Here is a 25,616-nt window from a genome sequence, read left to right as displayed (position 1 = left end):
AATCCTTCTTTGCACAATCATCTGCAGAGGTCCCACAGAACAGAACTAGAACAGAACCTGCCTTCTTTATCAGGTTACTTAGTTTTTTCAAGTCCCTAGGTCTGATGCTGCTATAGCAACAGATGACAGCAGAAGATTACACTTCAACAACATAACACACAACCAGCACCTTCAGTCCAAGACTTCTTCACTTTGAACAGCCTCGTTTCTGCAATGTGCTATATAAATAAACTTGATTGACAACACTGCCTTTCCATGGATTATCCTCAAAAATATGACACAATTTAAGCAAAAAATTAACTATTTTTCTTATATATTGTACTATCATTGTAAAAAAAAAAAAAAAATGGAGGGGGAAACAAATATACATGTCTTACCTTTTTGCGCTAATTCTTCAGCAGGAGCTTGCTCTCTCTCTCTAATTTTATTAAAAACATTTCCACCTAGTTACTGACTTTTTCCTTAACTCCAATCCACTAGGTGGCAGTACTGTATCTCTCAGCTGCATTGTCATTGTTTATGTTTGAGGAAGGAAAACTGGTGAACTGTCTTAGGATGAGGCTGGTCTGTGGAAGGTGACAGGATGATTAAGTTTGTGATAATGGTGAACCAGCAGGGTCAGACCAGACTGTCCAAATACTATGAGCCAGTGGAGCTGAGTAAGAGAGCAGCGCTGGAAGCGGTGGCTGTCCGCTGCTGCCTGAGCCGCGGGAAGCATCAGGTAAACTACCTGGCTGGCTAGCTGCCTGCCTGTCCGCCTGCCTGACTGCTTGGCTGGCTGCCTGTTGAGGTCTGGAGAGTTTTCAGAAAGAATGCTGAAATTATCGACAGAAATATGTGGCGGTTATACAGCTGGAAATCTTGTAATGGCAGCCATTGAATACAAATGCAGCACAGTTGGCAGGTTTGTACGGCAACAATGCCGCCATGTTTGTGGGGGCAGATTTCTCAGAATGAATTCTGTTAATAGAATATAACTGTTTATATTTAAATACACAGTCTACGTCCTTCCAAGCATTTACATTAACTATTTATACTTAGGACAGGGGCTGTCCTAAGCCCCTTCCACTCCCCTCCCATCCAGGGGCTTGCTTTCCAGAAGCAATTACGGTTTCTGGAAAGCAATTATGGCTTTCCAGAAGCCGTAATTTTGCCAGATTAGTCTTTTTAAGCTTAATATATCTGGTCTGATCTATGATAAAATATTTCTACAGACTCTAGGAAAGGACAAACCAAACTAGAAACTAAAGAAACTTTTGCTTCAAATTTGATTTTTTTCAAGTACCAGAATGAAAGTTGATTTTTCCTCCAAAAATGCACCATGAAATACTGAAATGTTTGCATTGTATATACACATCTGTAATATATACATCATTCTGTCAAGAGCTGGAAATATTAGGAAGTAAGATCTGATCAGAAATACTGGAATAGCATTAGCTGTATTTTAATTTAAAACTAGACAGTGAAACATTACATTACTACTTAATCTAATCTGAGAAACACGTGCTGAGATTTAAGGAGGAGCAGTAAAAGCAAATGAGATGGATTAGCAGAGCTTGCTGGCATGAGACAGCAACAGACTCTTTAGTCAGAGCTGTTGGAAGACTGAGTGCTACAGGAGATCCTTTCTGACCACAGCATCACCAACCACAGTGACTCTTTGAACATACTTGGATGAAATGAGTGACAGCAAAATTAAATTTCTCTTTGGGATAAAGAAAGTATTTTTGAATCGAATAAGAGCTTGAAAATTAAAATGAGATGTTATCAGATTAGATTGGCAGATTGTTTTTCAAGAACCAATCTGCCAGAAATTAATTCAGCTGGAAGAATCTGAAGTATGTGGACTGCATTCAGTACATATTAACCAAGGTCCCTTTTTAAAGAGACGTCAAAATTAAGGTAAACTTGAGTAGCTCATTTTTCAAATTTGTTCAAATGTTTCTGTGAAATCATCAAACATCTTGTATATTTTCAACATTTGTAGTTGTGCTCACTCTAAACAAAATCAGGTCTCTGTTTTTAGCCAATCAGGCCTGACCTGGCTGGACAATACTTTACTTAAATGTTCCACTGGAGATTTACCAAAAACAAACAAACAAACAAAAAATCAAAATATTACTGAGGATGCATTTATATACTTGTACCTGCATGTATAGTTTTAACCCTGTTGATTCACACCGAATTATTATTTTTAGAAGCTGATTGATGCAGAATCTTTCCACCCTGTGTGGAAGGATTCTGCAATTACATCAATAAAATCACAGATGATGGTTGAATGTAAACATCTCAAGTCTTCTGTGCGCAGGATGTGCTTACAGTATGTCTGCCTCTTTCCAGTGTTCGTTTGTGGAGTATAAAGACTTTAAGCTGGTTTACCGCCAGTATGCAGCGCTGTACGTTGTGGTGGGGGTGTCGGACAGCGAGGTAAGTCTTCAGAATCTGACAACAACGCTCAGATTGTTTTCCTGCTTCTCTAATTCGTGCTTCCTGGAATCCTCCCGTAGAATGAGTTGTCCATCTACGAGCTGATCCAGAACTTTGTGGAGGTTTTAGATAAATACTTCAGCCGTGTGGTGAGTTCATCAGTGCTGAAAATCTTCAGATGGCTGCAGGATATCTCTAACTGTCTGTTTTTGTCTGTCCGCAGAGTGAACTGGATGTATCCTTTATGATGGCAGGTTCCCAGCTCTGAGCTCATTAGGTTCTATTTGTAGGTCCAGAATAGTTTTGAAATTTAATATATATGTATGAACTGTACTGTGAAAAAGTATTTTCTGCATTAGTCTTCTTCTGCTTTTGCCTTTTTTGTTGCATTAAAATGTTTCCTATCATCCAACCAATTTTACTATCCGGCAAACATAAAAATCTAGTTTTCAAAGATGATTTTATTCACTAAAGCTGCAGTATTATTGGAGCAAATAATTTTTTTTTTTTACATATTTATTGAAGCTCTCATTTGCCTTAACAAATGAGAGCTTCTGAGACAGTCTGTCTCTCTGTGAGACAGTCTGTCTCTCTGTGAGACAGACTGTCTCACAGAGAGACAGACTGTAAAAATGGAGCTTGGCTACGTTTCAGTTACGCCATCTTGTCTGCTGCCTGCTGGTTTCTCCTTGACCTTGAAATGTGGTCAGATCATGTTTAATCTGGACTCTGTTCACATCATCCTGGACGAGATGATCCAGAACGGCCACATCGTGGAAACGAACAAGAGCCGCATCCTTGCTCCACTCACCGCCATCGACAAAATGGCGGATGGGTGAACGAAGCAGGAAATGATGTCACAGACTATTGGAGCACTCTGGGAAATATTGGACTGGTGTTTGTTAGGGGTGTGCTGGTAAATCGGTCTTGGTTTCCTTAATATTGGGTGATCAACCGAAACTCACATGTGAAACTGATCTTATCTTCCACTGCAAAGGTCTGAAGCTACCCTGACAGACCGCCCACCGGGTCACCTGGTCACATCTGCATCTGTGCAGTTGACAACAGTCACTCCATTGTTGCCAACTTAGCAACTTTGCCGCCATATTTAACAAAATTCAGAATTGGCAGGTCAGGTATTTTGAAGATCAGCGATTGGCCAGAAAACTGCAATCGGTGCACCCCTAGTGTTTGTAGAGCAAACTGCTGCCAAGTCTCCATGAGGCGCTAATGTACCAGTGTGTGCATCTCACACCAACACTTAACAGTACAGAATACTGCTGACAGGTTGCAACTGTGTGTAATGTGAAGTAATAATGTTTGTGGCTCAGACAGCTGATAATACATGGTGAAACCTCATTTTGTTATTTCTGTGTTTGAGCGTTTTTTTTTTGTGCACAATCACTCTCGATCAGGGGTGTCCTAGTCCAATCCCTGGGGGCTTGTTAAAGAAATGTTTCTGCTCCAACACCTGTTCACCTCCCGATCTCTGTAGAGCTTCTAATTGTTCATTTGATCCCACTCAGCTCCTTCAGATTAGCCAGCAGCAATTAGCGAAAGTCTGGTGGAACTGCAGAGCTCATCAACTTTATTTATAAACGCTTTAACATCAGCTACAGCTAAAACAAAGTACCAAACATCAATACTGGATAAATAAGATAAAGCATTAAAAAATAGAGCTACCCCTCAGTGCAACATTGTTAAAAGGTCAATAGAGGAGCCATGCTGTGACGACTTCCTGAAGGCGGAGTTTCAGAAAGAGCAGGAGTTTTTAAAGAGACAGAGGCCCAATTTCAAGGAGTTAAATTACAAAGTCATATTTCTTTTAAGTGATTTATATTTAAACAGTTGATTGTGCTTTATAATGGCACCATGTGCCTTGAAAATAAATACTGCCCCTTTAAGGCATTTTTGTGCCATTCACAGCTCTTCAGATCTACAGCAGAGCAACTTCTAAATTTTACCCGTCCCTGAAATGAACCTTGGGAATCTGGGAGATGGAGTCCTCACAGCTGCTTGAACAGTTTTCTATTTGATGCTGTTCCATAAAAATGTCACATCTGTGGAGAGCACCTGTGGATCTCTGCAGCTCCTCCAGAGTTATCATGAACCTCTTGGCTGCTTCTCTAATTAGTCATTTTACTGCTTGGTGGGCGGAGCTTGATCTCACCTGTTGAATTCAATAGTTACTAAATCAAAAAGCCATTTATGGGATTTTCTGTTTCTAAGACGCTAAAAGAAAAAAAAATTCTACAAACCACACAACTAAATCTTTACTTCATACTTTGCAAACAATTTATTGATTATCTTTTGGAGCATACACATTTGAAAATATTTGTTTACCTGAAACTGCAACTTCAGTACTTCAGTTAAATAAATGTTTACAATATACAAAGAAAATACAGGGAGCAGAGTTTTTTTTTAGATGTGCATCAAACACAATCAGTGTTTTTTTCTCTTTAGCTTAATCAGAGAGGAAACACCAAAAACTGAACTCTGACCTTTTCATCAGGTCTGAAACAAACCAAACTGATGCTCTCACACACACGCGCGCGCACACACACACGCACACACACACACACAAGCTGAAAGGAAAGGAAGAAAAACTAAAAAGATGAAAATGAGAAATGAGCCTGAACCTCTAATGGAGAAACTGAAAACTAAGTGGAACCAGGCACTGAACTGAACGGAGGAGAGGAGGGGACATGTGTGCGAACGCGAACACACACACTCTCACACACACCAGCCTGCAGCCTTGGCCCTGGATGCTGACGTGGTTGTCAGGAGGGAAGCGTGAAACGTGTAGGATGGAGATGTTCAGTCAAAATCCTGCGCTGCGAGCCTCTGTGTGTCTGACAGTCACGCGGCTGGATGTTCTGGCAACACGGACAGATGGCTTGGGCGCATGCTCAGTGTAACCGTGGCGACGCTTGGAGGTCAGTTCAGGTGAAAGCCCTTTTCCATAGTGGCAGCTAACAAACGCTCCCTCATGATGTCTTCAGATGAATACTCTGGGAGCTTCAGGTAGTGAACACAAGTGTTTACTGATGGATAGCTGGAGTCTGTTGCATCCACCTGGAGGGGGCGGGGCAAGACAGGAACAGCAGCCAATCAGCTCACAGTCAGACTTTTAAAGATGCCAGAAGATCTGAACCTACCTTTCTGACTATGGTGAGGCGTGGGTGAAGGTTGGCCAGGCCACCAGGGGGCAGCGTGGAGCAGCCGGTGGTGAACTGCAGGAAGGCTTTCCTCTCATCAGACGACATTCCACATAAAACCCTGACAAAGCGCTGAAAGCCAGGACTGAAGAGGAGCAGACACAATGTAACAGTTAGGATCAGTTTTTAGCCTCAAACATCAACCCTGTGTGTGTGTGTGTGTGTGTGTGTGTGTGTGTGTGTGTGTGTGTCTGCTCTCACACCTGTCTCTGGTGTAACCAAGCTTTGGTTCAGTGTAGTTGATGATGTCATCAGCATTCCAGGAAGGAGACTGGTTACCACAGAGGACCATCTGCACTTCCTTATGGCTAAAGGAGCTCAGCTTCTCCATGGGAAACACCTGATTAAATCCCTCTGAGGAGAGCAGACAGGGTGAGCCCACACTGTTCAGTCACATCCACCCTTATTCTAATTATCAACTCATTTAGTAACCCAGACTCTAAAAATACTACAAAAATATCTATTAATTTTGCACTTAAGAGTAAAAACAAAAACCTTTTTAAATCTATTCTACCTAGAACTCCTTAGTTTTAGCTTCACCCGACTCAAATGCTGAAAACAAACTATGAAGCACCTTTTGCTCTCCAATTATTAACTGTATTTGTTAGCTGCAGATGCATCCTTTACTAATGATGGAGCATTCACTACAGGTGTGCTGTTATTATCTTTCCGGTAACAAAATGTTTATTTTCTTACTTAAATTTATTTATGACTTGAATTAATTGTACATTTGCACCTCAATGTATATCTAATATTGCATAAAAAGGCTTCAGTGGTTAAATAAAAAATGTGTAGAATGAGCCTTTTTTTTGTCCAGTTTTGTCTTACTAACTGCTCTGTGTTGTTCTTTTAGCAAATGACCTTTTGAAACAGGAATGCTCCAGTTAAGAACGAATCAATTACTAAATTAATCAATGAATCACTATTAATCCAATTAATTGTTTCAGCCCTACTTATAATAATAAACATCTCAACAGTTTGGTGTCCCAAAGATACGGTTCATCTGTGATTGTGGGTACTATGCAGGTTTTGGTGAGTGCTTGGAATGAAAATAATAATTCCATTACTTTCAGTGGTGTCTGAGCTGTAAGTGAGCTCCAGCTTTGTGTAGTTGTGATGTGTGTGTTCACCTTTGAAGGCCTCCATCTGTTTCTGGATGCCAGTGTGCATACAGAAATCAAACATCAGCTCCACGTACTCCTCTGCATTCTCCACAGTCACCATCTGTCCTCATACAATCACACAAAAAGGAAAGCAGGTTTAGTGGGACGGACACACGCACGCACAGTCCATCCTGTGACCAGAGCAGCAGCTGGGTGGATGTGTGCTGTTACCTCGTCATCTCCATTTGATTTCAGGTCTACTGCAGAGAAGCCGTGAACCTTTGATGATGGACAGAATTGAAAGTTTAACCTGAAAACAGAAATGTCACGTCATCAGGTCACATTTAGAACAGCAGCAGGTGCAAAAATACTGTACTTATTATTTCTATACAGTATCTTCATTTTAATACAGCATTATGAAACTTTTACAGACTGCTGAGGCTGTGTCCCTTTTCCTTTTTAATACTCCAGCATGTATAGGAACAATCTGTGAGGGATCATGTTTCTTGGGAGGATCCTGCACTGAGGTAGGCGTCAAGTTTAAAAAGAAAATGTTTGCTCTGCTTGCTCAACATGAGCCACAAATATGATTTAACATATAGTTGTGTTTTTAACGGTTCCCGTTGAGCATGTGTGTTTAAGGCTCACACACTCACTCAATGCAGCATTTTCCAGGCATTGGCTGCCAATGCCTGGAAAATGCTGCATTCACATAAATAACAACCAGCCAATCAAAATACTGTGGCAAGCTGCAGATATTACCAAACAACAAAAACTTAGTACAAGGAATGCTTCAATTTTGCACATTGAGAATATTTAATTAAGCAGACAGTTAATTATCTGTTTTGGTAATTTTCATTTTATTTATTTTGAAATGTGATCAGGGCTGGCTCAAGATTTCATGGACCCTTGAGCAGAATATGACGGCCCCCCATTCTATTAAGACTTAATAAGTAGAGGTAGTTTAACAGCAGTCAGTCATAATTTTTTATTATTTGCTGAAGTGAATTTGTGAACAAACTGAGCTCCAACACAAAGATTAAACTCTGTGTTAAAATGTTAGCATTTATGGCCCTAAGCAGCTGCTTGGTTCATTTATGCCTTACCTATTTATGGCATTACCTTGTTTGAAGATCCATTGTGATTAATTAATTAGGATTTAATTGAAGTGCAAAAGTGTGATATTTGTTTAATTTGTATTGTTTGTGTTTGTCTTTTTTCTCGTGTTCAGGTATCGACTCCGGGGTTCAGCAGGTATTCTGGGTAAAACCCTGACTATGTTACGGCTCCAAACAGAAGAGCTGACTCGGCTCTTCTCAGCAGCAGGTCAAGCTGAGTCTCAGAGGATTTTACCCGAGGTCCTCGATGCTGAGTGGGGGTCCAGAGCCCATGGGGTTCCTCAGCATCAGGTCCTGCAGTCTGGTGTTCTTCTCGTCCTCAGACAGACTCTTGCTGCCCAGGATCTGTCTCCTCTTCACAGCCAGCTCCTTCACCTCTTTTAGGAAGGTTGCTCTAGAAGGGGGGGAATCATTTTCCAAATGAGTCAATGTTTTCACAACCAAATTAAAGAAGGAAACTCTGAACCCAATGACCTGCTGACCTGTGTGGGTTGACCAGCTGGAAGTCATCCCAGGTCAGGATGCCGTGGTACCAGGCGGGCAGCTTCCGCTTGGGCGGGTCCATGATGAACTCGGACTTTGAGTCCTCGTCGAAGCTGCCCACAGAGTACGTCTCTTGGCTCTCCTCGGTGGACGCCTCTGACTGCACCTCAGACAGCAGCGCCTGCAGGTGGGCGCGCTCGGGGCCGTGGCCCGGTGGCGAGCCGCGCGACTGGTACAGCAGCTTGCTCATGTTGGACTTGATGTCGCCCATGCAGAGCAGCTTGAAGAAGGGCTGGGACACGGGCAGGTCCACCAGCCGGTTGTCCTGGATACACTTGGCCAGGAAAATCCCCAGGAAGTGGAAGAGCTTGGTGATGCGCTCCAGCTCCTCACTGTCCTGCGGGAACGGAGCAGGGAACAGGCCGCAGGAGCGCTGCACGTAGAAACCGGGCGGCTTCAGACCGCCGCCCAGGTCCACCTACAGGAGACAGAGGAACACACAAGGTCAGCAGTGTCGCCATGGAGACGGAGATCAAACTGGTGCAAATCAACAAAGCATTGCCCTGGTTCCTGTTCGCTGGGTGAATACTCATCAGAAACCTGGTGCATCCTCCTCACACCTCCAGTTCTACTGATTAACATGTTACATCCTTCTATTAAATATGGAGGAGCTCAAAAACGCACAACTGATTTCCTGTTTGCGATTCTGGGAATTTATGCATCAACCTGAAGCTAAGGAAATATACAGGACTGGTATCACTGATGCTGTTTGTTTAAAAAAAATCATTGATTAATTTGGTGAGTTATAATGTTATGAGAGTAAATCATTATGAGAATAAACTCATAATATTCTGAGAATAAAGTCGTAATATGCTGACTGTTCTCATAATATGACTTTATTCTCATAACATTATGACTTTATTCTTATCTTATTATTACCAATGGCTCTAATACTTTGTTGTAAAATTGGCTGAAATCAGATTCCAACTAATTTGTTATTGAAAAATTCCATAATGAATATTTTTTTCCTAAAGTTTATAGAACATTCTAGTCATTTCAATAAAACAGATATTACATATTCTATAAATAAAATGCATAATCTATTATTGTTATAGAACCCTGAAGTGTGTGCAGAGCAGTTTGTTCTGTCAGTGTCACATCATGACAGAATGATAAGATGGGCCTCAGACTGTGATAGAACTCTACTTCACAGCCTCTTAGCACTTTCTCATGAGCTCATTGGTCAGCGATTGCGAGGTGATTGACCTGTCGGGACTCGTCATCAGGGAAATCGTCGTCACACAGCCAGATACCCAGAGACGTTCTTTGGAACTCTGCAGCCACCAGAGCATAGAACTCCAAGGTGGGACCCAGACCGGTTCCCTCTTCACCCTGGAACTCCACCTGAAGAGACACACACACACACACACACACACACACACACAATTCAGCTTCAGAAGATAGTCACAGCACAGATGAGACAGAGCTTCCAAAAAGTTCACTTCCTCTCCCACCTCCAGCACCGACTTCCTATCGGCGTGGATCTGCATGACTGACTCCGCCCACTCCATCATGGCTTCTCCTCTGGGGACTTTGACCCTCTCGTGTTTGAGCCGGCCCACCCTGAACTCTCCAGGGTCGTCCCGCCTCACCGTGGTGGACGGCCGCGATCGCTCCATGGTCGCCTCGCGCCGGTTCTGGAGCCACACGATGGCCCTGTGGGAGCACGGGGGTCAGAGGTCAGGCCATGGAGAGGATAGAACCCAGTCACACTGGATGTAATGTTTTTTCATTTCTAGGCATTAGTTTCAGGGCAAGCAGATCTGGTCCTGCTGCCCCCAGGTTGCTGGTGGCTCTCCTGGTGGTTGCTATGGCGCCTGTCGGACTCACCTGGACGCTCCAAAAGCAGTGCAGGTGAAGTACAGCTGTCTGGTCTCAAAGGGGATGAGGAAGGGACATTTGGACGTGAGCTGCTCACACCAGTCAGGCAGTGCTCCGCTGGCCACAGCCAGAGGCTCCTGGCAACAAAACAGCGATAGCATTCAGTTAGCTTAGCTTCACTTGGAGTTTGCTACAGAGCTGCTCAAGCCCTGAGCAGCATTATGACAGATACAGAATGATTAATAACACATTAATGTTCTATAGAACTATAACATAAAAGGGGGACAAATTAACATTTAAAGTTAATCTCACAAACATTTAGTACATTTACATAAATAATCCCAGAAGAGAAGCTGACCTCAATCTGCTGGAGGATCTTGGTGGTGATCTTCTTGCTGGTGAACTCCTCTGGTGATGCGTTGAACTGCAGCTCCTCAACATCTGGAAATACAGGCAAAAAAAACAAAACAAAACAAACAAAAAAAAAACATATGAGGAACAGGTGAAAATGCACAATCAGAATATTAATGTTCCAAAACTGAAACCTGTTCTAGCTTTTCGTTGTCTTTATAAAACTCCTCCACAGTTTAGAATTAGTCAGCTCATTTCACATGATTGAAATGCAAAACTGTGATAAAGGATGAAATGATCCGTCCAGCAGGGAGGTGCGAGTGTGTGGCCGTCGTACCTTCCTGCAGCGTGCGCGCGTTGGACACCGAGTCGCTCCCGATGATGTAGAGGATGCGCAGCAGCTGCAGGACGTCCTCCATGCCGCATGCGTTCTGGCTGCAGCCGGCCTTGGCCTGCGCTGCCTCCCTGACCCAGCCCAGGATCTCACTGCTCTGACTGACCGACAGTGAGCTCGGACTGAGCCCCCCGCAGCGACCTCCGACCCCCGTGCTCTGGTCCAAGAACTCCTGCAGATAGAAACGGACTAGAGGGTCAGCATCACCTTCCTGGTTTACGGTTCCAATTCTGTCCAAAGCATAAAGGGAAGAGTTGGACTTGCCATCTTCCCGCTGTCCTTCTCTTTATCAGAGTCTTTCAGCTCCCGGTACATTATCCTGCAGGGGAACACAGCGAAGACTGAAACATGTAAAGTGTGAACACGTGAAGGTTCTGGGGGTCTCCTCTCTTACGTGTAGGTGGGCTCCCAGATGCGCCGCAGCTTATCCGTCTTCACAGAGCCGTTGCAGGAGAGCTGCAGAAGCCGCTGCACGTAGTAGAAGATGGTCAGCTTGTAGCTGGACAGAGGAAGCTCAACCTCTCTAGTTGTACCAAGACCGGGAACCTGGACACACACACACAGACACACACACACACACACACACGCACACACACACACACACGCACACATATTTACTACCATTCAGAATCGATTTAAGATGTCCCAAAAACAGGTGTTAACTGAAAATGTTGCTTATATTGTCAATACATGGTTTTCAAATAAAAATTGAGTAATTTATTACAGATCCTGCAATTAACTATATTAACATTTTAATAGAGTCCCACCACGACTACAGAAAGCTAACAGAACATTGAAGATCGTGAAGAGGTGGGAAGAGAATTTTACTCAAGAGTAATGATACTTCATAATTGCAAAAGTAAAAGTAAAAAATACAGCACAATAAAAATACTCCTAAAAGTACATTTTTTTTCCAAAAAGTTACTACAGTAAATGTGAGTAAATGTAGCTGGTTACTCGTATTCATGACTAACCTTCAGAGTCAGAGCGAGGTGAGGAGAAGGAGCACACTCCACCTCCTCCCGGGCCTCAGACCGAGGCGTTCCTGCACCAAAACAGAACCAGCTCCAGTCAAAAATTCATTTCTCTGCATTCAACACAGACTGACATGATCTTAGAGATACAGAACCCAAAAGAATAAATGTATCATATGTTCCAGTTAACAGAACCAGTACTGCTTTTTAAATTCTTCACTTTGACTCATTTCAATACGGTTACCAAACAGCTATGATCATTTTATTTATTTGCAATTCATTTTTGTTTTTGTATTTACTAAACTTAAAGTTAGTTGGATGAAAAATTCTAGCTAGTGTTGAGAAAATAAATTTAAAATAATCTAGTTTTAAAACTTAACATGTCTTGATTCAAATGCCCTAATTGTGGTTTTGAAATTAGTAATGTATTCTGCCCTATTGACCTTTATTTTACTTGTAGTTACAGCAGATGGTTTGCTAGGATCGTTTGAACTGCCTTTTGTCTGTGGGAAAACAATACAGAGGAAGTTCCAGCTTTTCACACTCATCTGTGAAAGGCCGTAAACACGGCAGGGGTTTCTGGCTTGAGACAAAGGGTCAGAGATAGCTCCTGGTTGGATGAGCAAAGATACGCCTTATTTGAATAAATTAAATACAAGAGGATAAAACTTTCTACACAGAAGTAACAGATCAGATTTGCTCTTGCAACTCTCCATAGATGTCTTTGCACGTCTTTGCTTTTCTTTTCTTCTTCTTTCCATTTATGTCAGGTAAATGAATGTATGTCTCCGTTGTTCTGCAGTTTCTGGTGTAAGTTTGTGCATTGTCTTACTTCTAAGTTTATGCATTGTCTTATATTGGATTAAACTCTGTAATTCTGTGACGTCAACACGCATTGTTGTTTTCCTTGTGGCTACACGTGGCCCGCCGAGAGGACCTGGGATCCAGAGGAAGAGAGAGCCAAACTTTTTTCCAAAGTTAACCTATTTTAGAATATTTCTTCCTTAACACTAGGTTTAGATTTGCTGGTAGATCTGTAGCACCGTACCAGGGGAGGGGATCTCCAGGTCGGTGGTCTGTTGGACATTAGTTCTTCCAGGTCGGGGGTCAAACGCAGGGACCAAAGCAGAAAATTGCCTTTTGAGGACAAAATCATCGTCCCACGTTCTCCTGCGTCCTCCTTTCGTCTCATACTCTTCCTCCTCCTACAACAGAATATACATTTGTTCCACAGTCTGACATCAACACAGCAGCAGCAAAAACAAAACTACTACAGGACAGAGTCAGACCCAACGACACCACGAACAGAACTTATTTTACATACCAGGACCTCCTCATACTCCTGGTCCTCCTGATTGTCATCTTCATTTTCGTCGTCATCATCGTCGGGCTCAGGGAGGTCCTCCTCATCGTCCAGCTCTGCTAGCAGTGTGTTGGCACGGCAACTGTCCAGGAAGTCTGCAGGTTGACAGAAACACAGCTGACATGATTCCAGCTGGAGGACAGAGTGAAGACCCTCCCTGATCCTGATGGCGACTCCGCCTGTGCCAAAGGCCAGCCAGCTGCTAAACACCAAGCAGCGCTAAAAACTCCAACCTGTTCTGAGAATGCATCTTGGGTTTGGCTTCTTGCAGAACATGTATGACTCCAGGTTCTGGCTGAGTGTGTGGACAGAACTTCAAACCATGCAGAGCTCCCACGGAGCGCCGACTGCTCCGGCACATCGGATCCGTTCTTGTTGCATGTGTAACGTAGCACAGGCATGGCTTCATTCACATCATCTCTACCCAAACCACAACAAAAGCTCCTTGCAGGGAATACCGAACATGCAGCATCTCATTCCCTCTGATGGCGCTTCCTGCTGCTCTGCAGCGATTAGCTTGTAGTTAGTTTGTAGATTTGAGCAAATCTTGTGTTAGACTTTAACTCCATGGGATAAACCAACATGAACCGTCTTAGACCAGTTCAACCTTCCATGTCAACCCAGGAATTCAGGTTTTAAGATCAGACTCACTAAAATACGACAGGCTTGTTTCTAAAATGAGAACAGTTGGAACTAGAAATGCACCGATCCACTTCTTTTCACTTCCGATATCAATATCTGAGGTTTAGCATAGGACCACACCAATACAGAAAAATAGCTGACTTAAAACTTTTTTTAACAGACCTAAATGCACTGAATTACAAATTTATTTGCCAACTCTGCACCAGTACAGCTCACTGAAATACACTAATAGCTTCACGAGCTTGGTCAAACATGGAAAAACAACCTGAATTTATTCAGAGTAATTAGAAGTAGAACAGCCAATGGAAAATAAATAATAAATAAACTGTAACTGATAAAAACAACAGGTTGACTATTTGTTCAAACATGTAAAAATAAACTAAAACATTCTTTCAAATGGTTCAGAAAGTGCAATTATAGAGGAATTTGAATATAATGTAAAGTAAATAATGACATCACTTAGAGCAAAAAGCATAGAATTAGACTAAATAGATCTGCCCCTATGAATCGGGCACATTGTAACCAATACCACATCTAGATTTTTTAAAAATATCAGAATCAATACAGATATTAGTATCGGATCAGTGGATCTCTAGTTGGAACTAGAGTTAAGTTAGGCAGCCAAGCAGCTGTAACAGGTCAAACATGCTGTTACATGATGTTCAGTTACATGATGGTGTGTGTGTGTGTGGTGGGAGGGGCAGGGGGGCACTGACCATAGAGGGAGAACTCAGCTTCCTGTCCTGTGTCACTCTCACTGGATGTGGACGTCAGGCTTGTTGTCAGAGTGTTACTTAGCAACTGGCCAACTGAAAGCCCCGTTGTGGCTGTGGCTACGTTATTGCCACTGGTTACTATGGAAGTTGACATGGTAACTGTGGAGGTGGTGCCAGTGGTGGTGAGGTTAGGAAAGCTCTGAGCGCCCATGAGAGGAGAAGCTGCAAACAAACAAAAACAAGTTGCAGTTAGTCTGAAACCGAAGACACAGCAGTACACAGGTTGGTTATGGTGGAGTCAGCTGCCAGCACACACACACACACACACACACTGGACGTCTGAAGGAAGGGAACTCATGCTCTTCTCTAAATAACTCAACAATTATGGTTTGTTTTTTGTCTCAAATGTTCCCCTTGGACACGTCAAACAGCCTAATATGGAGCACAAGTGTTCAGAACTCAGCATAGTGCCTGGAGAAACATTTTAACTACAGCAACACTTTCCTTTCCTCACACCTAAACGTTTCCACCACAAACAACCTCAGGCTCCAGGTCTTATGAGAGTTTTGTTTTAAATGCATAAAATAGTCTTGGTGTGGGAAAAGCACAGACATGTTCAGGGTTTCCTGCTTCATCACGTCACACTGTCACACCGGATCTAATCTATCAGCATTCAACTAATTACTGATTAGTTTTTGTTTTAAAAATCTGAAATATTGCCTCAGCTGACATTTGGGGTTTCATCTCCTGTTTTAGCCACAGTTTTCACTCAATATGCGCTAGGTACTCAACAAGTTGTTGCTAGGTAACACAAGTTACTCAACAGATTGTTGTTAGGTAGTCAAAAAGTGAGTTAGCTAATTGATGCCACCCACCTTGCTTAGAGGTTGAGCAGCTAAAGCTCAACCTACAGAATGGGATTTGTAAAGTGCTTTGAGATGACATTTATTGCAAAGTGGCGCTACAGAAATAAACTGAATTGAAATTAATTTAAGAAACCGTGAAAAGAAGATAAGCACATATTGTGCTTGATATCATCACAGAAATATTTACCAATCTTATTGACACTGAAAGACTTCCCAACATGGTGCAGCCCTATTGAGTACTAGTTTTGTTGGTTGCGCTACAGTGTTGAAGTGGTGCCTCATTCCTGTAGCATTAGCATGCTAGCAGTGCGGTACTCACTTGCGGCACTCATGACATTGCGGCCCAGGGTGTTTGTGTTGTTGTCGCTGCTGCTGCGGCTCAGGTTCATGTTGTTGGTGGCGTTGGTGCGGGACATGTTGGGCGCACGGCGGACGAAGGACTCCATGAGGCTGGCCTCCCGCGACGACAGATTGGGGACGCTGGCGCTGGAACTCATTGGGGCCCCGGCGGCCAGCAGGGAGCTGACCGACAGGCGCGTGTTGGTGGCGGAGCACAGCGGCCTCTGGGAGTGCGTGTCTTTGCTGGACGACTCAGACACAGAGCTGACGTCGGGGGAGCTCACGCTCACCAGACCCATAGAGATGGCCGTGGCCGGGTCGGTGCCGGCTGCCGCTGCGGTGGGTGAGTGGTGCTCGTCTCCGGTCACAGACGTGTCGGCGGTGAGCGTGCCGGAGCTGGACCCCGACCCGCATCCGGCCTCTGTGGCGGAGGACAAAACCACGATGGGCTCCTGTTGGTGGCCGTCACAGCCCAGGCCGCCTCCGGTGACCCCTCCAGGCCCCGCGCCTTGGTCCAGCAGCAGGCCCTCCGCTCTCCTCTCCAGCTGCAGGGCCCCGCCGCCGGGCATCCCGGCGGAGGAGCTGAGGCTGATGTCAGAGGACGAGGCCACGCTGCAGACGGAGCTGCTGCTGCCCTTCCTGCTGGAGGAGCTGGCCCCGCTTTTGTCGGGACAGTTATTTTTCACCAGGCTGCTCCAGGAGGGCTGCTGGGAAGACGACGAGGTTGAGGACAACGACGCCAACGTGGTGGTGGTTCCGCCAACAGCTGTTGATGTCACAGAGGGTCCCACCGTGGATGAGGCGGGACCTGAAACAGTGGATGAGACAGGTTTGGGTGTTGGCGCTGTGGCAGCCGACTCAGGGTCATACCCTGGAGCAAGCTTGAGGTCAAACTTCCCTTCAGCGCCCATACGGTAAGAGTTAGAGCATCCGCTAGCATCCCAGGTTACATCAATCCAGCCTGGATGGACAGAGAGATAGGAGGGAGACGGACAGATGGATGTCAGAGAGGCGGCAGAGAGGGAAACAGGGCGAGAGCGGCAGAGGAAGGCAGACAGCGGACAAGCAGCTTACAGTCCTAACAGCTCCACACAGTGACAGAATATTACTTCCAGCCTAGCTGCACATGTCAAACAACAACATCCTGCAGGTACACTCAGGGCTATGTTTATTTATTGGAGGAGTGATTTGGTCAGACTTCCCAGCTGGTTACTGATTTGATTCATGACTGGTTGAGGCAGCATGATGGGCAGAGCCTTAGAAAACCTGCTACCAGGCCTGTCACAATAAGCAATCCATCAATTAATCGTATGATCCATTAAACTGACATCAGTAATAGCCATTTCCATGATGTATAGTTTTTCTCTCTTTCTACCAAAAACTGGACAACAAAAGCCTTCAGTCTGGTGCTTTGGTCTCAACTAACCCCTTTTTTTTTAAGAACAATTTTGTTTACACAGACTTCAATATTAATTTTATTTGTTGTGCTTGTTTAATTATTTTGGATATTTAAAATACCTTCCAGTTCCAGAGTTATATGTTCATTAGAATTGAAAGTGTATTGCTCTTTGAGAATGTGTTATTATGCATTATTCTGCATTATTATATTACTTCAATATGGTCTCAAAACAACAACATTATCATTTATCGCAATAACTTCTGGGACAATTTATCATTCAGCAATTAACTGGGCGATTCATTTTATTGCTCATTAAAATTTGTTTATTTAAACTTAATTAATTGCTTATTGTGACAGGCCTGCTACATTTTTAAGGCAGGTTTTGTTAAATAAGTTCAAAAATAAATGAGTCAGAACATCTGCTAAAGAAGCAGCAGGTTTTTATTTATATTTGTGGGTCACATTTATCTGACTTAACAGATGTATACCAACAAAAACATCCAAACAGTCTTTTTAGGACCAGGGAATAGATTATTACTTGTGCATTTATTACTGCATCGTTTCCCTTTCTAAACATGATAACAAATGATATAGCTTCATCTGGTCTGAATTCTGTGAAAAAATACTTTAAAAATCTCATAGTACGCATTTTTTGCTATCAAATTATTAATTATAAAAATAGACAACAGATCAGCTGTACACTGCATTTATCATAGGTTTTTTTCAGCTGTCGATGAATCCTTTGCTAAAATAACTAAGTGCTCACAAAGGAATACAGATATTACATTTTAGGTAATTACGTGTTTATTTTCTCATTTAAAAAGAACATTTGTTTGCATCTTTTTAGACATTTTTAACACTGTATAAAAAGCCTTTAGTGCTCTAATGAAAAATCTGCAGAATGGGCCATTTTTTTATGTAATTAATTGATTGTCAGAAAAATGAATTCATAAAATAATCTACAATCTACTTTAATATATTTTCTACTCTGACACAAAAAGTATCTCTAAAGCAATTTTGTTTTTTCTGAAAGTGTTTTATTTCTGTTTGGGCTTTAGCTTAGAATCTAACACCCAATATAGAAATAGTTTGCCCTGATAAAACATTTTGTTGCTTCGATTATGTTGTGGATGATTAAAAAAAAGGCTTCCATCACTAGTGGAGTGACTAGAAAACAATGTGACAGATACAAAAACAGAAAATAAAAACAGGGGAAAAATATACAATAAATCATTACAGCAAAAAGAGAGAAAATACAATCAAACAGTAGTGAACCCATTTATGGTGCTAAAAATATGAGATGTGGAACAAATGGAAGAGCACACAGAGGCAAGAGAAGTTCTCATCATCCCAGTATATGTTGAGATCAGAGGTCCTGTCATAACAGCAATAATACCAGTTTTATGGCTTACAATGTGGCCAAATGCGTTTTGAGCTGTTCTAAGTTCTAGTCGACTTTAAAATCAATCTGTCTGTCCCTAAATACAGTCAGAGACTCAGAAGAAGTAAATTCTCTATGCAACACTTTGGAAAATGATTGCAGACTGCTGCTGTTTCTGCTCTGACCTGAGAAAACAAAGGATCCCAATGCCTAATATCTGGGAAAAAAAAGAGACTAGTGAATGTCTGTCAACATTAGGCAATAGCAGAGAAAAAAAGACAAGCCAATCTCTGACATCAGACTTGTTGAAGGTAATGCAGGTAGGGAATGAGGAGAAAATGTTTTCAGAATAATTTCTCTCCAGCTGGTTGATTAAAGAGGAATAAACTGGCTGGAGGCAGACTGGAAACAGGATGTTTGAGGAGAAAGCTGGAACGAAACCAGTGCAGGAAAGGAAACGAGTTCATGTGTTTACTGGGGTAAACATCTGCCCACATTCACTCCTCAGGACAGATACGACTGATGGCACATGGCCACTCCTCAACAACAACCTTTCAGACAAAAATGGCCGATCCTGCAGTCTAGACAGAGAGTTTGGAAATGAGAGCATGTTCTTCTAGCTTTTGGTCAAACGGACACCAACTCACCGTTGTGAGCCTCTCCTGTGACAGTGCCCTCTCCTGGCGGATTTCCGTCCTGCTCCCGCCACTTCCAGTCGATACCACGAACGACCCGCGCTCCTGGGACGATGTACTTCATGACCTGAGAGCGGAAAATTCTGCGCTGGCGACGGAGGTTTGCCTCTGCCTCCTTCACAGCTTTACCTGCATTGGGACAAAGGGACACAACGTTTAGTGGAAACACTTGGGTAAAAATAATTAGTTTTAAATGAAGCCAACAGCTATAGTACTTAGAGTAATGCTACATGCTAGTGCTAACTCTGGTATGAAACAGGGCCCACCTTTGTCATAACTATAATTTGCCTCGTTTCTCAATAAGTGGAGTTTACAAGGAGGAGTGTGGGCCGTCTTACAGCAACTAACTGAAGGACTGATGATTGGAGAAATGAGTCGGGACTGCAGTCAAAATATTCGGTACCTCTATAGCACTTTGTATTGCCTTGTTGCTGAAAATGTGCTATATAAATAAAATTACCTTTACCTATAGGAGCATAGCATGTTATTGTTTACATCCGGAAATTTTGCGCATGAGCACAATGCTGGAGGGCAAGAAGACGTCCATCCAGCAGCTATGGCTGTGAAACTTGATACCCTGGGATCTTGTTATCTAGTTGTAGTGCTGATAATTAGTAGCAAAGCACTGCGTCCCTTTTTCTTTTGTAAACCACAAAAACATTTAATATTTATCAAGTTATGTTGACAACTCGATAGCTAAAACATCTGGTGTGAGGGACGTCATGTTGCAACGTGTTTGTATAATAGCTACTTGAAAAATGAATTATTCAGAGAAAATCAGTACAAACAGACCCATTCATATTGACCAACTTGTTGCTTTTCCTATAACAGCAAGGCAGCAATAACAGACACCCAACCTCTCCCCAATGAACTGCTGCTGAAGTTTTAAACTAACAGGGTGAGTACAGGGCTGGAACGATTAATCACATTTATCACAGCAAATTATAAATTGCTAAATAATCATCCACTAATTTAGTAATTGGTTAATTGTTAACTGGAGTATACGAACTCAAAAATATACTGCTGCCACTCTGAGCCTCAGCAGTCAACAGTGGGGGCTCACCTAGCTGGTCCTCACAGACCGCTGTGACTGTCCCGTACAACTCCAGCCCAGACAAAGACAAGTAGTGTGTCTGACCACTGGCATTCTTCCCCATTTGTTTGATCCTTATGTGCCTCCAGCCCTGCTTCTCGTCTTTGGACGGGTCCAGAGGCCAGGTGGCCGTTGACCTGTGGAGACACAGACTAGCGTTAGTATTCACCAAGAGGCGTGGCTCCCTTCTGACTGCCAATGGAGGAGTTTAAGGGAAGGTCGTACCCTGGTTCATTGAGGCTGCCGTCATCTATGTGTGTGTATAAAGTGGACCAGTTCTGACCATCTTTTGATACCTGAAAGACCCAGTTTCGCAGCGCAGAGCGCCCATAACCCCTGAAGGAAGAAGAAAAACACAAACATGTTTAAAAAATAATTTGTTTTTCAGAAAACAATGCACCTTTCATACAGAAATTCTGTATTTCTATTATTTGTCTCAATGTGTCTGGCTGCAGAGCCTGGCTGCAGGCTGTAGGGGGTTCCTTACCTGGCGTGCCTCAGAGTGTACGCTGATGGAATGACCCACAGGCCCAGGTCAATAGCAAACCAGGCGTTCTTGTCGTCGTTAGTGTGGCAGTTGAGAGCAGAGCTGTCCCGACTCAGGATGTCCTCCAGCCGCCCGTAAGGAAGGTTACGGCCCTCTGAGGACGTCACCACTACCAGGCCGTAAGCCGCAGGGTTCACCCATTCATACGCCGTCCTGACGGGAAATCGTAAGCTTAATGTCCCGTTTAACATCTAGCATGCTTACCCAGGTTAGTAACACAGAAGAATTACATTAAGAAAATGCTGAACAACTTTCACCTAACTATAGTTCCTGCTAAGGCTGCAGGAAAACATTACATGCAGATATTTTAAGGAACCATGATTCAGTGTTTCATTTTAAATCAAAGTGCATTCCTCCTGCTTCAGCACACCTGGCTCCACTATTAGCTCATTAGCAGAGCTCCTGTACAGCTGGACTGCCTGCTGGTGAGACAGTTTCAAGGACACATCTAAAAATTGAAACGGTTTTAAATTCATGATGGTACAAAAAGCACAGCATTCATAATTATTCAGTTGGTCATCATTAACCATCCATAGACAATAGTATTTGTTTTTTATTTAGAAAGTTCTGCTTAGAGAATTACTCAGAGAACTACTTTCAGTTCACAGTTAACAGTCACCCCATTGTTGCAAATTTAGTGACTTTTCATACAAACCACATCCCCCCACACAAAAAAAATCATCCAAAACCGAAATCAGTTTGCCAAACTATTTTAAAGATCAGTGATCAGCAAGAAAACTGCAATCAATTAATCTCCATCAACAAGTAATGCCTTTGTTTCTGTTATGTCAAAACTTTGTTTTATTTCAACCAATCAGTCATATCCATAAAGCACCATTCATGTTGGAAACAGCTCGCTGGAAACGCATAATAAAGGGTATTTCTGAACTGGATTTGAACCCTCCAGGGTCACAGTCTGCAGGTGCAAATGCCAGAGTTGTGAAGTAAACTGAATCTGGTGGGATCCTCCCTTTTGCTCCCATCTCTGTAAGAGGGCTGGTGGATATTAAAAGCCATGTACCTTCATCTTTTCTTCACTTCCTTGGTCTAGCCAGGGGAGTCACTGCTATATTCTTTGCTTAATCTCTTAATAAAATAATAATCAAAATGGATTTTGATTCGTTCTTGATTGATTCAGCGTTTCACCTTAGGTAAGACATTTATTTCCTTTACATTTCTTAACGGCTCCCTGGAAGCAGAGCAACAGGGGGACACATTTGATTGTTTGCCAGCTCTCTGCTGTAAACTAGATTTCTGACACCAGTGAGACTTCCTGACTAAATGAAGGTATTTAAGGTGTCTGAAATATTACAGCCAGCAAAATATTGCATCTAAGCATTTCTTTGTAGCTTTGATATGGCATAAATTAATATAGTGGTGGCAATATCAGTGTGCATGGAATTTTAGAACTGTCTGCAGCCACTGGTCTTACTTTGCGTTGGTTCCGACCCAGTAGATGATGCCGTTCTCATCAAAGTCGTGCTGATGTCTGAAAGTGAAGGTCTGGCCTTCCCTCAGCTTCCTGACGAAGACGAACGACGAGCGCTCAAAGTCGTACCACTGCTTCGCCACCTGGACCGTGAAGGCAGAAGAACAAAAGGCCGATGGGAGGTTAGCCATCACCAGGTGCTCCGATTGGCTCGGTGATGTAGCATGTTGCGTGAGGCTTCACCATCTTTAGGAGGTATTGCTCCAGAGACTCCACGGTGGCGAGCGGCTCCATCTTCAGCATGCGACCTGTGCGGTCGATCAGAGCCGTCTCCCCCGGCGCGCGTTCCAGACGGAACCTCAACCGCCTCGTCAAGATCTGACACATAAATCACACTCTGAGCAGCTGTGGAAAAGACTGACGGGCGTCATGACAACAACAAGCACCAACTCACCTGCAGGTTGTAAGAGGACCCTGGAGAGTCATACAGGTACAGAGGTAGACGCTCAATGGACTCCAGCACAGCTATCAGCTTTCTGATTAAGGCAACAGCTGGTCGGCTGCACACGCACACACACACACACCTGGGATTTATTACCAGATAATATGAGAGGTACATGCCATTTATATTATATTGAATATACTCAATATAATTTAGTTAGCCTCATTAGAAATACATTTCCTGACCCAATCTCAATCAGGATCATTGTTCTTCATATTTACACAAGTTGCAAAGTCCTCTACATTTAAGCAGTATAATTCATCAGAAGCTTTGCCTTTTTAAAACACAAACCAAGAAGCGGCTCTTCAACCACATTGGAAATAAAAAGTAATCCAAAGTTTTAATCCGCTTACCTTTCGTTATCCTCGTTCTCGCTGAAAGCCGCCTTAAACACATTGATTCTCTCCATTAAAGGCTTACAATCATGTTTCATGTCCGGCTCTGCACTCTGCAAGAATCCAAACAGAAAACAGCTTCAAGTCACGGTGCTTCCTGAAGAATACACAGCTACTGAACTTCAAGAAGAAAACTAGCGATGCACATTATATTAGCGTTAACGTTTGCATGGGCTGTTATTAGTCAGTTTTTAACTTTCTGGACATTCCCTTTGGTAAAACCTGGCCGATATTAATCACTGAGATTTACAACTTGTTGCCCTTGTTGTTTCAGGAGGGGGAGGGGTTTGGTCATGTGACAATGAAGCAATGGGGTGGTTCAAATTTTTAATGGAGTTAATTGCAGGGTTTGTAATTAATCAAAATTAATAATTTAACAGAAATATTATACAAAATAAACATTTATAATTCAAACCTCCTTTTTGTTGCTAAAGTATTGAATAAATAGGCATATGAGCTCAATAACAAATACATTTATTGTTCTTAATCAGTGCAAAGTCTTATTCAACCAATTCAACTTAGAAGAGTTTCATAAAACTAATGATTCATGACACTTCTTAGAAAAATCCTTTAGAAAAATGAACTATGGACATCATTTACTACAAATGATCAAGCGTACAGAAAAGGAATGCTATGCAATTACATTTTAGGTGAGAAAATATTTTCTTATTTAAAAAAAGGATTGAATTATTTGTTTATTTGGATTTTCTCATAAATTTCTAATATTGTATAAAAGAGGCTTAAGCGGTTAAGTGAAAATCTGCTTAATGTACCAATTTTTTTTATCCGGTTGTCAGAATAATCGATTACTAAAATAATCATTAGCTCCTGCCCCACGGTTTATTCATTAAGTTCAATGAGGAGCTGATTCAAAAAAAAAAAAATCTGATTTAGAGTTTACTCTCCATTCCCTCCTGGTGAAGGCTGGAGCTTCCATCTCCATAGAATTTGTAGCATTCAGCCAACCAGAAGCAGTCCTGTTAGCATGTGTCGGTTTTTACAGTTAAAGTCGCTGCTTTCATTAGATACTCACATTACTGAGGACAGTGAACAGAGCCTGGACGAGGCCACTGCTACACATTTCATATGGCGAAATGGTGTTTTCATCCTTCAGGACCACAATCAGGTTCTCTAAAGCAGTTTTCATCAGGTCCCTCCACGTGTTCTCCCCTTCAAGACACTACAACAGCAAACATCACACACACAGATCACTCTTTATGTCTGGGATGTGCTCTGTGGGCAACAGGTTGTGTGGCAGAGTTCGTCTACCTGTCTGTTAATGTGCAGCTCCCACGCAGACTCCAGCTGCGTGGCAATGTTCCTCAGAGTGACCACCACCCCTCTGGGCATGCTCTCCACAGCTTTGAAGTGGTCGTCGTACAGCTCCCTGGCCATGCTCTTCACCTTCTGCTTCGTCTTCTCCAGTTTGGACTTGAGCTTCCTGCCCCGCTTCCCCGTCCAGCCAGTAACAAACTCTGAGCCTGCACATATGCAGCAACATAACTAAACACTCAGCTATAGCAGGGCTTCTCACAGTGTGGGGCGACAGAGCTCTTTAGAGGGGGCGCCACATCAGGAAAACAGCTGCTGACATGTACACCAACCTGTTCATTCATCCAGCCACCTGGGGGCGCTGATAGAAAAGTGACGGTTGTGCATGGCTGGAGCGAACTCGAAGCTAACTAGATGTGGAGTTACCAGATTCAGTGGTGAGCTGCTTGACATTCAAGATGTTTGGATCAATCTGTTGAGAGTTGCTCATTTTACTGCTCAGATCTGTTTTTACTTCCTGTTTTGTCCATTTTAAAACTTTGGCGTTCACTGAACTCCACAGTGGGGCATGTTTAATTTTGATAAAGTTTGCGTATAAAACCATTTCAGATTTTTAAGTAGGATAATAAATTATTTTTAGTTGATGTTTTGAGGGTCCTTAGCAATTCAGCTAAACTGCCCACTGCCTCGTCTATGATGTTTTTGACATCTTTAGAAATGCTGATGCTTGTAGCGTCAATGCCTGGGCTTTAATGACTTGATGGTTGTTGTGCAACATATGATTAATGAATTACTGAACAAGTAAAACTGTGAAACTTATTAATTTAATCCATGGATGTAATTTTGAAACAGTACAACCTATATCATTTATTTTATTTTATTTTTTTTTACTGCTGATTACTAATTGACCTTCTTTTACCTGTCAGGGTTTTTTTTGACCCCATAACCTCCTCAAAGACTGAAATGCTGGAAGGACCATTTACTTTTCTTTTTCTCTTTTTTTTTTTTTTTGGACCTTGGACATCTTG

General features: G+C 42.7%; 2 protein-coding genes across 4 annotated transcripts in view; one reads left to right on the top strand and one right to left on the bottom strand.

Annotated features, from left to right (window-relative positions):
* Positions 1–371: 371 nt before the first annotated feature.
* Positions 372–3,794, top strand: ap4s1 (adaptor related protein complex 4 subunit sigma 1). Its single transcript, XM_007578127.2, has 5 exons — positions 372–721; positions 2,341–2,427; positions 2,508–2,576; positions 2,651–2,662; positions 3,138–3,794. Exons 1-5 carry the CDS (start codon positions 584–586, stop codon positions 3,264–3,266), a joined length of 435 nt encoding a protein of 144 aa, XP_007578189.1. The 5' UTR covers positions 372–583; the 3' UTR covers positions 3,267–3,794.
* A 1,219-nt stretch (positions 3,795–5,013) lies between these two features.
* Positions 5,014–25,616, bottom strand: part of hectd1 (HECT domain containing 1) — a 31,135-nt gene continuing 10,532 nt past the window's right edge. Inside the window, exons 16-44 of one of the 3 annotated variants that reach the window (XM_007578125.2) lie at positions 24,586–24,797; positions 24,350–24,496; positions 23,275–23,369; positions 22,874–22,979; positions 22,663–22,797; positions 22,423–22,562; positions 20,931–21,143; positions 20,669–20,779; positions 20,414–20,580; positions 19,303–19,479; positions 15,856–16,836; positions 14,671–14,892; positions 13,274–13,407; positions 12,998–13,154; positions 11,950–12,020; positions 11,370–11,521; positions 11,240–11,294; positions 10,919–11,147; positions 10,589–10,671; positions 10,240–10,367; positions 9,864–10,065; positions 9,616–9,753; positions 8,349–8,827; positions 8,102–8,260; positions 6,980–7,058; positions 6,776–6,869; positions 5,849–5,999; positions 5,586–5,730; positions 5,014–5,502 (exon numbers count right to left, since the gene is read on the bottom strand). In XM_007578125.2, the coding sequence (XP_007578187.1) occupies positions 5,365–5,502; positions 5,586–5,730; positions 5,849–5,999; positions 6,776–6,869; positions 6,980–7,058; positions 8,102–8,260; positions 8,349–8,827; positions 9,616–9,753; positions 9,864–10,065; positions 10,240–10,367; positions 10,589–10,671; positions 10,919–11,147; positions 11,240–11,294; positions 11,370–11,521; positions 11,950–12,020; positions 12,998–13,154; positions 13,274–13,407; positions 14,671–14,892; positions 15,856–16,836; positions 19,303–19,479; positions 20,414–20,580; positions 20,669–20,779; positions 20,931–21,143; positions 22,423–22,562; positions 22,663–22,797; positions 22,874–22,979; positions 23,275–23,369; positions 24,350–24,496; positions 24,586–24,797 (5,300 nt within the window). In that variant the 3' untranslated portion in view covers positions 5,014–5,364. The remainder of the gene's footprint in view (positions 5,503–5,585; positions 5,731–5,848; positions 6,000–6,775; positions 6,870–6,979; positions 7,059–8,101; positions 8,261–8,348; positions 8,828–9,615; positions 9,754–9,863; positions 10,066–10,239; positions 10,368–10,588; positions 10,672–10,918; positions 11,148–11,239; positions 11,295–11,369; positions 11,522–11,949; positions 12,021–12,997; positions 13,155–13,273; positions 13,408–14,670; positions 14,893–15,855; positions 16,837–19,302; positions 19,480–20,413; positions 20,581–20,668; positions 20,780–20,930; positions 21,144–22,422; positions 22,563–22,662; positions 22,798–22,873; positions 22,980–23,274; positions 23,370–24,349; positions 24,497–24,585; positions 24,798–25,616) is intronic. The other 2 variants (XM_007578126.2, XM_016664108.1) reach the window with 2 other exon arrangements.

Source organism: Poecilia formosa, unplaced genomic scaffold (genome assembly GCF_000485575.1).
Source record: "Poecilia formosa unplaced genomic scaffold, Poecilia_formosa-5.1.2 Scaffold468, whole genome shotgun sequence".
NCBI classification, from domain to species: Eukaryota; Metazoa; Chordata; class Actinopteri; order Cyprinodontiformes; family Poeciliidae; genus Poecilia; species Poecilia formosa.
The sequence above is the reverse complement of the archived record's forward strand: the minus strand, read 5'-3'. Positions and strand labels throughout refer to the sequence as shown.